This window comes from Hemitrygon akajei, chromosome 20 (assembly GCF_048418815.1).
Source record: "Hemitrygon akajei chromosome 20, sHemAka1.3, whole genome shotgun sequence".
NCBI lineage: Eukaryota > Metazoa > Chordata > Chondrichthyes > Myliobatiformes > Dasyatidae > Hemitrygon > Hemitrygon akajei.
Window position 1 is genome coordinate 71,849,369 of NC_133143.1, and position 14,244 is coordinate 71,863,612.

Sequence of the window (14,244 nt, forward strand, 5' to 3'; positions counted from 1 at the left end):
AGTTTAAGTTGAAAATTCAAAGTAAATTTATTCTCAAATTACACATATGTCACCAGATACAATTCATTTTCTGTGGGCATTCATAGTAAATACAAAGAAACAACAAACAAAAAAAGCAAAATAATAACAATAATAAAAACAAAAACAATAAATATGGAGAACTTGAGATGAAGAGTCCTTGAAAGTAAATATATAGGTTGTGGGAACAGTTCAGTGATGGGGCAAGTGAAGTTGAGTGAAGTTGTCCTTTCTGGTTCAGAAGCCTAATGGTTGAGAGGTAATAACTGTTCCTGAACCTGTTGGTGTGAGTCCTGAGGCTCCTGTACCTTTGCACATATGTGGTTTGGGAATCTCATTTTTGACCCTGTCTGTGACTAGTGGAGTGCCACAAGGATTGGTGCTGGGTCCATTGTTGTTTGTCATCTAAGTCAACAGTCTGGGTAATAACATGGTTAACTGGATCTGACACCAAGTTTGGGGATGTTGTGGACAGCGAGAAAGGCTATCGTGGCTTGCAGAGGGATCTAAACCAGCTGGAAAAATGTGCTGAACAATGCGGTCTTACACAGTGAACGGTTGGACTCTCTGGTGTGCAGTAGGACAAAAGGATCTGGGAATACAGGTCCATAATTTCATTGAAAGTGGCATTGTAAAGAAATCTTTTGGCACATTGGCCACCATAAATAAAAGTATTGAGCATAGGGGACAAGATGTCATATTGAAGTTGTATGAGACATTGGTGAGGCCTAATTTGGAGTATTGTGTGCAGTTTTGGTCATCTACCTACAGGAAAGATGTAAATAAGGTTGAAAAAGTACAGAGAAAACTTGCAAGGTTGTTGCTGGGTCTGGAGGACCTGAGTTATATGGAAAGACTGAATAGATTAGGACAGTATTCATTGGAACATAGAAGATTGAGAAGAGATTTAATGGAAGTATGCAAAATTATGAGGGTATAGATATGGTAAATGTGAGCAGACTTTTTCCACTGAGGTTGGGTGGGACTACAACCAGAGGTCATGGGTTAAGGGTGAAAGGTGAGAGGTCTAAGGGGTTCATGAGGGGAAACTTCTTCACTCAGAGCGTTGTGAGCGTGCGGAGTGAGCTGCCAGCACAAGTGGTACATGCAAGCTCGATTTCAACGTTTAAGAGAAATTTGGGTTGGTAAATGGATGGTAGGGGTATGGGGGGGCTATGGTCCGGGTGCAGATTGATAGAAGACAGTTCAAGTGGTTCAACACAGACTAGATGAACTGAAGGACCTGTTTCTGTGCTGAACTTTTCTATCACTCTGACTTTTCATCTGAACAGTTCCCAATGAGCTTCTCAATAATGCTACCTGGTCTCAGGACAAAAAGTAAAAATCAATTTGACATTCAAAGTTCAAACTAACTTTATTACCAAAGTATATATTTATCACCATATACTACCTGAGATTCATTTTCTTGAACACATTGAACACAACTGTGAGATTAAACAACTGAAAGAGATCTCATTTATTCGCCATGTACAAACATGTATTAGGGATTTGCAGTGATGTATTGGTGTGACAGGAAATGAAAAACAACATTCAACAGATAATGAATAACAGCATATAAAGAATTATATAAAAGTAAAGTACGAAGTACAGATCTGGAATAAAATGTCCACCATTCCATGCTACTAGTTCTAATTTTCTCATCCTTCCTCAGTTGCTTGTTGAGGGTTCTTGATTCATTTGGAACAGAGCCTGAATTTAACCATGCTGAATATGCCAAGAAAAGAAATTACGGCTCACCCTGGGGCAAACTCAATCTCATTCCAAAGCAGTTTTACAACATGTTCCGTAAGTAAATGACCGATCCTCAAGTAAAATACTGTGAGGTTTTATTGATATTTCATGTAACATTGTACCAATAATGCAGGCCATGTGCAATATTCAATTTTACTATCTGAAAAAATATTAAAAATTACCTTGAAATCTGCTCAACATATTTAGCTTGTTGTACAATGGTTTGTGGTGCATGGAGTGTCTGAGTGATGGTGTTATTGGTTTAGTTTAGAGAGGAAGGCTGAGCCAGTGTTTAGAAGCAGGATACTCTATCAATTGATGAGTTTGTGACCATGCTGAATATTTGTGGTCTCAAAGCGAATCACTGTGATGCAGCACAGAAGAAATAAACAGTAGTGACGGAGTTCAGTGAAGGCCCAAGTGCAGAGGGAGAGACACAAAAAAGAATGAACAGTTCATAGAATTTGAATAAGATCCAAACAGAAGAAAGGCAAATAATAAACACGAGGCCAACAGCACCACTAACTAAAAACTCTCAAGCTAACTAAAAACTAATGCTGTTACTACAACTCAAAAGCAGTAACCTAGGATTCAATTAACACCACTCCTTTAACAGCATCTATTGAAATCACTAATCTTCTTTCCTGGAACATGGACCAACGTAAGCAGGGAGTGTTGTTGTCACTGTGCTTGATTCAGACTTGGCAAGACTGATGCAAAAGCAAACCAGTCAAATACATTTAGAAAGAAACCCTAGTTGGCTGGAACGTGTGATTGGTGTTTTCACTCACTCACGCTTACACACACAAACATTCACACTCATGCTCACATTCTCCTCAAACCCAAGGACTGGCCATCTCTGGCCTCCATGGATTTGCAGATTCACAGACATTGGGCTTCATGTTCTCCGATGGACTTGCCGACTCAGAGCTCCGCCATCAAGTCTCACATTCCAGACATCCAATTAACCTTTGGCCTTTAATCTTCAATATTGACCCCAGGACTCACCGATAAGAACTAATGGATGAGGACCCGTAAATGCAGACCTCAACTCCAGTCTCTCTGATGACTAGGACCCTAAACACTATGCCTTGAATGCCACACTCTCCAATGACTGGTATCCCAAACGCCATGCCTTGATCTCTGATCTGGCCAATTTGCATACCAAGGGGATTAACTTCATTTGACAAAGGTGAAAATAAGTTTATTATCAAAGTACATATATGTCACCATATACAACCTTGAGATTCATTTTCTTGTGGGCATTCACAGTAAGTCAAAGAACCATGCAAAATGAATGAAAGACCGCCCCCAGCAGGATGGACAAACAACCAAGGTGCAAAAGTCAACAAACTATGTAAAGAGGAAAAAAATGGGTGAGATCTCAAATGATCTTTTTACATCTACAGTTATTCACAAGATGGACACAGAGTCTATTGAAGTGAGGCAAAGCAGTATTGACTCCATGGACTCTATAAGATTTCAAAGGAGGAGATGTTTGCCATCCTGAGGAAAATCCACAGGTCCTTTCAAGGTGTTCCCTCTAACCCTGCAAGAGGCAAGAGCAGAAGTACCAAAGGGGAAGCCGAAAGTGAACAGTGACCATACCAAATGATGATGAAAGTGAACAGTGGCCATACCAAATGGTGATGAAACGAACAGTGACCATACCAAATGATGATGAAAGTGAACAGTGGCCATACCAAATGGTGATGAAAGTGAACAGTGACCATACCAAATGGTGATGAAAGTGAACAGTGGCCATACCAAATGATGATGAAAGTGAACAGTAGCCATACCAAATGATGATGAAAGTGAACAGTGGCCATACCAAATGGAGAAAGGCAAATGCAATGTTAGCATTCGTTTTGAGAACTCCAGAAGATAAGGGCAAGGATGTGATGCTGAGGCTTTATAAGACATTGATCAGACCCTTCTTGGAGTATTGTGAGCAGTTTTGGGATTCTTATCTAAGAAAAGATGTGTTGGCATTAAAACGGGTCCAGAGGAGGTTCATGCAAGTAATTCAGGGAATGAAAGGTTTAATGGATGAAGGGCATTTTATGGCTTTGGGCCTGTGCTCACTGAAGTTTAGAAGAATGAGGAATATCTCACTGAAACAAACCAAATATTGAAAGGCCTAGATAGAGTGGATCTGGAGAGAATGTTTCCTATAATGGGGGAGTCTAGAACCAGATGGCTCAGCCCCAAAATAGGATGTCCCTTTAGAACAGAGAACAGAGTAAAGACTTTATCCAGAGGGTGGTGAATCTGTGGAATTAATTGCAAAGGTAGATTTAAGGACGTTGGAGAGGAAAAAGAGTTTGTTAATTTGCTGGGATGACAGAGACAAGGATTGGTTCTATGTTATGAGAATTGATTTGAAAAGGGGGCTGTAACTGAAGCAGCAGATGAATTGACAATGATGTGGTGGACAGGGTAGAAATCTATTGGTCATCAGTCTTCAGGGTGCAGGTTAGTGGGATTGTGTGAAGAGATGCATAAAGGAGATGAGGGGATCTCATTGAAACTGAATATTGAAAGGCATAGATAGAGAAGATGTGGAGAGGATGTTTCCTATAATGGGGGAGTCTAGGACCAGAGGACACAGATAGAGTGGATGTAAAGAGAATGTTTCCTATAGTGGGGGAGTCTAGGACCAGAGGACACAGATAGAGTGGATGTGGAGAGGATGTTTCCTATAGTGGGGGAGTCTAAGACCAGAGGACACAGATAGAGTGGATGTGGAGAGGATGTTTCCTATAGTGGGGGAGTCTAAGACCAGAGCAAATTTCTAAGCAAACTGTATGCTTTCCCACCTATTACACTCAGCAAAACTGGCAATTGTTTTTCACTGGCTATTTCGCTTGCTTCAAAATACCTTTCAATTCATTCAGTATACATTGTGTAGTTATTTGTCATGCAATCAAACGTGTCTATCTTTCTGATGTAGCCAGCTATTTCTGCATTTTTAAAAATCTATTATTATTATTATTATCATCATCATCATCACCTGGCACTGACTGTTTATGAACCCGTGAATTTTCTGCCTTTTGTTTTAACTCGAACCTCTCCTCTTGCGAAGAAAATAATGTGCTGCACTTCAACAGGTAGCGTAGTTGTTTCAGATTAGTTTTAATACTTATTCATTGCCAATGTTATATTTTGTAACTCCAGAAACTAATGGGAGCTGGGAGATGTGTGTCTGCTTCCTTTTACCTTAGTGAGACATTCACTTATGACGTGGTGTAATGACTTATGCCATTCTCATACTTTGTACATACAACCCATAATGAATTATGTAAACAACAAAGAATGCCTAATCTAACAAAATATTTACAATTTCACTCAAATATTACTGAAAATGAAATACATAGCAGGTGTGTCAGTGAAGTGTGGCAGCAGGAAGGTAAAACATGAACCCCTATTGGTGGCTCGCTTATCAGGAGATGCAAATAAAAATTCATGCATATTTATAGGTCAAATGACAAAAGCTCAAAAAGGCTGGTAACTGTGTTGTTAAGCAGTAAGTGTGCCGTTAACCAATAAAAAGATGGAGAGGACAGCTATAAACTGACACTGTGCTTTCTCATGTGTTTGCAGCACACACACCTGATAATAGTTTCCTCGGTTTTGTTGTGGAGGAATATTTTCACAAAAATCGCTCTGCTTTCCTGAATAAAATCTCAAGAACTAACAAAGCCCTGGTTTATGGAAAATTGGCAGACTACTGGAAGGTTTGTGCTTTTATCAAAAGTTTCTTTCTTAAGCTCTTCAGCTATTGCTGTATTTGAATATAAACAAAACATTATAGAACAAGGAAGTCAGGTTGGAAGTGACTGCAGATATTTAACCTCTTCCTTTCCAACAACTGAAGGGAAGTGTTGCCAACAAGTTGCAGTGAGGAATGTGGCTGGTTCCCAATCAGGTGACCTACAAAAATCAGCAACTGGCAAAAAAATATATTATTACTGTGGTTTTCGTCCTGCTTCCTATCTGAAACTTTCCCTGCATTGTTCCAGAAAGCAGCTGCTTCATCATCATCCACAAGGCACGAGAAAGCCATCCACAAGTCTGAAAGGACATATCCACAGCAGCCAGGGAATGGTTGTGGAGATGAGAGGGATACAAAGTGGAAACACGGCTTTAGTGTGTGTAGCCATTAAATCCCCACTCCAGTACTGTGGTCACCGCCACCACCACCACCGCCAATGCTCCCTCACCACAGTGAGACACTGTCTCACCCACTGCCAGGGTTCACTGCATGCGCCTTTGTGGAAAATAATGAAGAAAGTTTGCTGTAGGTTATTTGGTAACCAGTAATGCTGTTCACAAGGAGCTGATGAATGTGGTTTAGCAGTGGCAACGGAAACCCAGGTCAGGCACTGTCTGTGTGGAGTTTGCACATTCTCCTTGTGACCAGGTGAGTTTCCCCTCTGTGCTCCTGTTTTTTCCACATCCCAAAGATCTGTGGGCTTCTGTTTTAATCAGCTCCTCACATTCTCACCAGTGTAGTAAGTATCAGGAAAACTGGGGTCAGCTGGGTCTGGTGCAGATGCAAGAGGGAAAGTGGAAGGTGGTACGTGGAGCTGATGGACTGGGCCAGAGGCCATTTCTGTGCTGAATGTCTAGATGGAAGACTCCAGCTGCCCTTTGAAGTATACAATGCACCAATGAATCAGGGACAATTTAGCATCATGTTTCCTTGCAGAATCAGAATCACTGATATAGGTCAGGAAATTACCTGTTTTGTGGCAATGGTACAATGCAATATATTAAAAAAATTTCCAAGTTACAATAAGAAATATACACCCCTCCTGTACCTAATAAAGTGGCCACTGAGTGTATGTTAATGGTCTTCTGCTGTTGCAGTCCATCCTGTCAGTTTGAACCAGTCTGGTTACTCTCCTTTGAACTCTCTTACTAACAAAGTATTTTCACCCACAGAACTGCCGCTCACTGGATTTTTTTTGGGTTTCTTTGCACCGTTCTCTGTAAAATCTGGAGACTGTTGTGCGTGAAAATCCCAGGAGATCAGCAGTTTCTGAGACACTCAAACCACCCCGTCAGGCACCAACAAACATTCCACGGTCAAAGTCACTTAGATCATATTTCTTCCCCATTCTGATGTTTGATCTGAACAACAACAACAGAACCTCTTGACCATGTCTGCATGCTTTTATGCACTGAGTTGCTGCCACATTTTTGGCTGAATGGATATGTGCATCAGGTAACAGATGTACTGGTGTATCTAATAAACTTTACTTTATTTTACTTTGTTGTCACCAAACAATTGATGCTAGAGTGTACAATCATCACAGTGATATTTGTTTCTGCGCTTCACGCTCCCTGAAGTACAAATCAAAATAAATATAATAAAAATTTTAAATTATAAATCATAATTAGAAAATAGAAAAGGGAAGGGTTGGCACAACATTGTGGGCTGAAGGGCCTGTACTGTGCTGTACTAGTCTATGTTCTATGTAAAGTGGCCACTCAGAGTATAAAAAGTAAATAAGTAGTGCAAAAAGAGAGCAAAAGCATAGTGAGAAACTGTTCGTGGGTTCAGTCTGACGGTGTTGGGGAAGAAGCTGTTTCTGAAATGTTGAGTGTGTATCTTCAGGCTCCTGTACCTCCTTCCTCATGATAACAATGAGAGAATCCTGGGTGGTGAGGATCCTTGATGATGGATGCTGCCTTCTTGAGGCATTGCCTTTTGGAGGCATCCTCAATGGTGGGATCCCATGCCCATGATGGAACTGATTCAGTTTACAACCCTCTGCAGTTTTTTCCGATCTGCACATTGACATCTCAATCTCAGATGGTGACGCAATGAGTCAGCATATATCTCTGTAGAAAGTCTTAATTTGTGGCTTCTTTCCAGTTTTTCTGAGAGGCATAAATATGCATTGTGGGTTGAATTAAAAGATCCCAATTTCTGTCAGTTATCACAGAATGTGCACTGTGCACCAGACGATGTGGTCCAATGCACTCCTGATGTCAGTTGAATATTAGCAGTGAATCACAACTTGTAGACAAATGGGTCCAATTACTCGGCATAGGGATTAGAATTCAAAATCCATTGTAGATGGACAGGACAAATGCCTTTTCTTGTCACCAGTACTGATTTGAACATGCTTGAAAATTCAACATTTAGTGTTCCTTCCAACAGTAAGTTTTACCGATAATATAAAAACACGTGGTAGTGTGCGTTCTGGTAAGGATTTTGCAATGGGACATACTCTGAGGGGTAAGCTGGCAAATGGAGTTTAATGTGGGGTCATGAACTTCAGGAAGAGGAATCAAAAGTGGATTCTATTATCTAATGGAATGAGTCAGGTTGTAGGTGAGGTCCTAGTGTGATGGGACATTTCCAGGGATCTCAGTGGAGCTGTGTAGGATATTGGCAGAAATGTGTGATGGATTGGGAGACCAGATGCAACAACATCTGGTCAGAAATTTTTGAACTTAAGCTTAAGTCAATTGGTATGGTTAATAAACAATCATCCAGAGATAGACAATAGACCATAGACAATAGGTGCAGGAGTAGGCCATTCAGCCCTTTGAGCCAGCACCGCCATTCACTGTGATCATGGCTGATCATCCACATCAGTACCCCGTTCCTGCCTTCTCCCCATATCCCTTGACTCCGCTATCTTTAAGAGCTCTATCTAACTCTCTCTTGAAAGTGTTACATACCCCGTAACTGGGTCACTTACCAGCAAAGATAGAGAGGTCCGTTGAAGTCTGATGGTACTATTTTTAACAGTATTTATTGATAAAAATACACAAAAATAATATCAGTGCAAACACACAGATAATATACGTTGTCAATACTAAATCTAAAAGCGCGGGTATAATAATAATCAATAAGAAATAGCTCTATCGTTGTCTAGGGGATAATGTATTGTCCGATGGAAATATAAAAGTCACTTTAGTTCAGCCAAGCTGTAGGCTGCAGCCTTTTTGGTTGGAGAGAAAGACGGAGGTTTAACTTGCCCATTCCTTTTATGATGTCAATCCTTCGAGAGTCGTTGGGGGACTGATTTCCCCTTCGAGGTTAGCTAAAGCCGTGCTTCCGTGGCAAGACCCACCAATTCTGAGGCAAATGGAAAAGGACGCACGTTGGCTGGTTCCACTGGCTTTCGCTGTTACGCTGTTACAGGAGTTCTAGCATTTCTTCTGGTGCGTCTGAAGGGGCTGTTCCTCAGACCCTCTTTTATCCTGACTCACAGGGTCTCAGATGTCAATCAGGGTGGGATGATGCAATCCCTCCACCAACCCCCCCCCCCCTCGGTTCATTGCCTGGGGGCTTCGATGCATCGTACAGGATTCAATACACAAGTCCGTCTCCAAGAGACAATAGCCGTTATCAATGGGTCCACCTTTCGGAGGCCAGGACACATTCCAAACTCTTTGTGGATTCTGCATGTCTTTCTCTCATTTCCTGGGTCTCCTGACTCTAATCAATAGCGATCCTGCCATTCTCAAAAAGGAGGGGGCCACGGGCGTAACACCCCCTTTCTTCAATGCATTTTTACCATCGGTAAAAACGGAGTAATACAGAGTCTTGCAGGATTTTAGAATCTAACACAATACAAAAGCTTTTCCTTTCACTACAGAGTAATACAGTTATACATTCAAGTCAGTATCTAAATGGTTACCGATTACATTGTCACTTCCTTTAATATCTTAACATCTTGTACCCTACTAAAGTCTTGTAGCATCAGACTCCAATTTAGTAACCACCTATTTTTTTTTTCTTTCCTTCAGCAAACAAAACTAAAGAGTTGTGATCTTAAGCTTACGTGTATACTACAAAAGTTCATGCAAATACTAATCTTTATGTTGCTTTCAAACTTAACAGGCAGGCTTCCATGGGGGTTGTCTTTTATTTTTCACAGGCTTTGTTGAAATCCCTTAAAACCGGTTTCTGCTATTTAAAAATGGCGTCCCCATTAACCCTCGCCTCTTTTCCGGTTAGTTCCCACGTGGGGAGCTGGCGTACCCTGGCAAAATAGGCCTTCGTCTGCTCCTTCCATAGGAGTAATTTTATCAACAATGTGTTCCAAACTTAGCCCATTTCCCGGATTTCCACCCAATTCCTTAATTTTACTTAAGTGGCTAGTTTTCTCTTCAGGACCCCTGAGGCTAGTGGGTCTCCATACCAGCGATCCCTCTTTGTTCAAACAGCATTTCGAATTCTGCAGTTTCACACCACACTCTGGAATAACAATAGCATGTGGGGCCCCTTTACCGTCCAACTCAATCTGTAATGGATCCACAGGTGCCGCGGTACCAAGCCTTTGTCCCTGTAGCCTGGTGGCTGCTTCTAATATCAATTCAGACTTTAAACTTTCTTCATTCGATTTGGAAACCACACTTTTCCCTTTTCCTGCAATAATAATGGTCACTTCACCACCCGCTATCTCCTCACTAAGCTTTAACACCTCTTCGAGCACAAACACCTGGGAACTCTCACTTCCCACTATTACTGAGGTTAACCCTTTCTTCACTGAACCAAGTCTATCTGACCCACAAGGACTGCATTCCTTTTCAACTGAATCAAATACCTCAGACTTTTTCCGAGCTCCATTACGAGGTTCAGTACCACGTGCATCCACATCTTGGACACACTCAAATGAGACATTTGCCTCTTCCAGGCTTTCAGTACCTGTACCCGGTCCAAATTCTAAATTCCCCTGATTCTCCCAGCTACTCTCTGGGCAACTCCCTTCCGGAGTAAACTCAACCCCGCGGGCTGAAACAACCTCATCTGCCAACCCAGCAGACTTCTTCAAGGTAATGGCATCCTTTTCATCTAGGACTGCCCTCATTTCATTATCGGGAACACCTTTAGAACTTTCCACTTCTTCAAACAGTTCTGCCAAGCCAGACAGATCATCCATGTCCAACCCTGGACCTTTTAACAGCTTTACCTGTTTCTCATCTTCATTTCGTGCCTCTAGCACTTCACTCCTCTCTAAGGGCAGGGCTACCTCCTCTCCCTTACTCTCTTTCACTTTACTACTCTCTGTTTTACCACCCTCCAAACCCTCGTGGTACAGGGTCAGTAAAAACGTCTCGGCCAAATCGATACTGGCCAGATTTAAACTGCTCTCGTTCTCAGCTGCCTTTCTCGACATGCTGCGAGTGACTGTGCATGCGGGATAGATCTTGGACTCTAGGGGCGGGGCCGCAACGCTCACCGGCCGGCTCATCAGCGTCATTGCTGACCAAACCTTACCACCGGCTAAACCGTTACCCAGAAGGATGTCCGCGTCAGTTCTCGGGAATTCTGATCGCACCCCCACTGTATCTTCTTTGATATTATTAGCTAGTTTACCTTCGTATTTAATCTTTTTCCTCCTTATGGCTTCTTTAAAATTTCCCAGTCCTCTAACTTTCCACTAATTTTTTGCTCCATTATATGCATTCTCTTTTGCTTTTATGTTGGCTTTGACTTCCCTTGTCACCCATGGTTGCATCATCCTGCTTTAGAATATTTGTTCTTCTTAGGGATGTGGCTATCCTGCACCTTCCGAATTTTTTTCCCAGCAACTCCAGCCATTACTATTCTGCCGTCATTCCTGCTAGTGTCCCCTTCCAATCATGCCTCTCATACCTCTGTAATTCCCTTTACTCCTCTGTAATACTGATACATCCAATTTTAGCTTCTCCTTCTCATATTGCAGGGTGAATTCTATCATATTATGGTCACTGCCTCCCAAGTGCTCCTTTACCTTGAGCTCCCTAATCAAATCCGATTCATGACACAACACCCAACCCAGAATAGCCTTTCCCCTAGTAAGCTCAACCACAAGCTGCTCTAAAAAACCATCTCGTATGCACTCTTCAAATTTTCTTGGGGTTTTCCCAATCTTTTTACATATTGAAATCCCCCATGAATATCCCGTTATATTTTGTAGTCCACATCTTGGCTACTGGTCGAAGGCCTGGTACCTAGTAATAAATACTAGATTATGACTTATGTCCACATTTTGTGCAGTCATTTTTGTAATTTTTTGTCTCCCAATTTTTTTACAGGATAAAATATCTTTCCTAGATATTGTCAGACAATATGCTGAGCTTCATGGCACATTTCAGGAAGATTATAAGGTCCTTCTCCCCAAGTATGTAATTAATCATGGAATTCTAAGCGGTCATGATCTACAACTCCTCCTCAGGGAGATTAAGGTTTGTATGACGCTTACAATACAGTGAAGTAATTGGTTGTCACAGTGATGGTCATAAATTACAGAATAAGATCATTTGCAGAACATTTAGAGGAAAAGATGCCCATAAAAGTTGGAGATATCAAAAAATGTTATTGTAAGGTAATAGATAGATAGATAGATAGATAGATACTTTATTCATCCCCATGGGGAAATTCAACATTTTTTCCAATGTCCCATACACTTATTGTAGCAAAACTAATTACATACAATACTTAACTCAGTAAAAATATGATATGCATCTAAAATCACCCTCTCAAAAAGCATTAATAATAGCTTTTAAATGACGAAATAATGACTGGTATTCTGTATCCTCCCATTGACCAGCACCCGCACCATAGCTGTGCATACCTCTCCTATCTATGTACTTATCCAGACTTCTCTTAAATGTTGAAGTTGAACCCGCATCCACCACTTACACTGACAGCTCGATCCACACACACACCACCCTTTGAGCGAAGAAGTTCCCCCTTATGTTCCCCTTTCACCCTTAATTCACAACCTCTAGTTGTAGTCTCACCTAACTTCAGTGAAAAAATTCATTTATCCTATCTACACCCCTCATAATTTTGTATACCTCTATCAAATCTCCCTTCGTTCTCCTACATTCAATGGATAAAAAGTCCTAACCTATTCAATCTTTCTCTATAACTCAGGTCCTCGTGCATTTTTAACATTCTTGTAAATTATCTCTGCACACTTTCTCTGTAAGTAGGTGACCAAAACTGGGCACAATATTCCAAATTTGGCCTCACCAACATCTTATACAATTTCAACATAACATTCTATCTCCTGTACTTAATGCATTGATTTATGAAAGCCAATGTGCCAAAATCTCTCTTTACGATCCTGTGTATCTGTGACACCACTTTTGAGGAATTATGGACCAGTATTCCCAAATCCCTTTGTTCTATCACAATTCTCAGTGCCCTACCATTCACTGTGTAAGTCCTACCCTAGTTAGTCCTCCTAAAGTGCAACTCTTCACACTTGTCTGCATTAAATTACAACTGCCATCTTTCAGCCCATTTTTCCAGCTGTTCCAGATCTCAGTGCAAGCCATGATAGTTTCCTTGCTGTCCATTACACCCCCAGTCTTGGTGTCATTTGCAAATTTGTTGATCCAGTTACCTTACAGAAGTTTCAGAAAACAGGATGACTCTGGGAAACAGATGAAATGAGAAAAGTCTTTAAATTCAATGCAGAAGCAAAGACCAAGCAAGAAAGCCATCTCAGATTTAAAAATGCAGAATGGAGTAGATAACTTAGAAACAGGGATGAATGAGGAATTACACATCTCAAAGTGCAAATTCAATTTATTATCAAAGTACATATATGGCACCATATACAACCCTAAAGATTCATTTTCTTGCAGGCATTCACAGTAAATAGAAACATAGAAAACCTACAGTACAATACAGGCCCTTCGGCTCACAAAGTTGTGCCGAACATGTCCCTACCTTAGAAATTACTAGGTTTACCCATAGCCCTCTATTTTTCTTAAGCTCCACGTACCTATCCAAAAGTCTCTTTAAAGACCCTATTGTATCTGCCTCCACCACCATTGCTGGCAGTCCATTCCACGCACTCACCACTCTCTGTGTAAAAGAACTTATCCTTGACATCTCCTCTGTACCTACTCCCAAGTACCTTAAACCTATGCCCTCTTGTGGCAGTCATTTCAGCCCTGGGAAAAAGCCTCTGACTATCCACACAATCAATGCCTCTCATAAATACAAAGAAACACAATAGAATCAATGAAAAACTACACACAACAAAGATGGACAAACACCCAATGTGTAAAGGACAGCAAATTATGCAAATACAAAAAATAAAAATAAAATAATAATTATAAATAAATAAGTAATAAATATTGAGAACATGAGATGAAGAGTCCTTGAAAGTGAATCCATAGGTTATGGAATCAGTTCAGTGTTGAGGTGAGTGAAGCAATCCACACCGGTTCAGGAGTCTGATGGCTGAGGGATAATAACTGTTCCTGAACCTGGTGGTGTGGGACCCAAGACTTCCAGATAGCAGCAGTGAGAAGAGAGCATTGTCCGGGCGATGGATGCTGCTTTCCAGCTCCAGGAGTTTCGCTCTTGGTTCACAGGTGTATGAAAGGAATACCAAGCTGGCCCAATTATTTATAAACAACTTTCTAAAAAGTTGAATGGATATCCAATTGGAATAATGAAGAAAGTTTAAACCAATGTGTGAACAATTGTAAAGAATGTAT

At 41.1% G+C, this 14,244-nt stretch overlaps 1 protein-coding gene across 7 annotated transcripts in view; it reads left to right on the forward strand.

The window, feature by feature from the left end:
• The window catches only part of LOC140713921 (alpha-1,6-mannosylglycoprotein 6-beta-N-acetylglucosaminyltransferase A-like), a 174,493-nt gene that overhangs the window by 119,898 nt on the left and 40,351 nt on the right, over positions 1–14,244 (forward strand). For all 7 annotated transcript variants that reach the window (XM_073024612.1, XM_073024609.1, XM_073024614.1 and 4 more), the window contains 3 exons: positions 1,691–1,824; positions 5,374–5,507; positions 11,818–11,967. In XM_073024612.1, the coding sequence (XP_072880713.1) occupies positions 1,691–1,824; positions 5,374–5,507; positions 11,818–11,967 (418 nt within the window). The remainder of the gene's footprint in view (positions 1–1,690; positions 1,825–5,373; positions 5,508–11,817; positions 11,968–14,244) is intronic.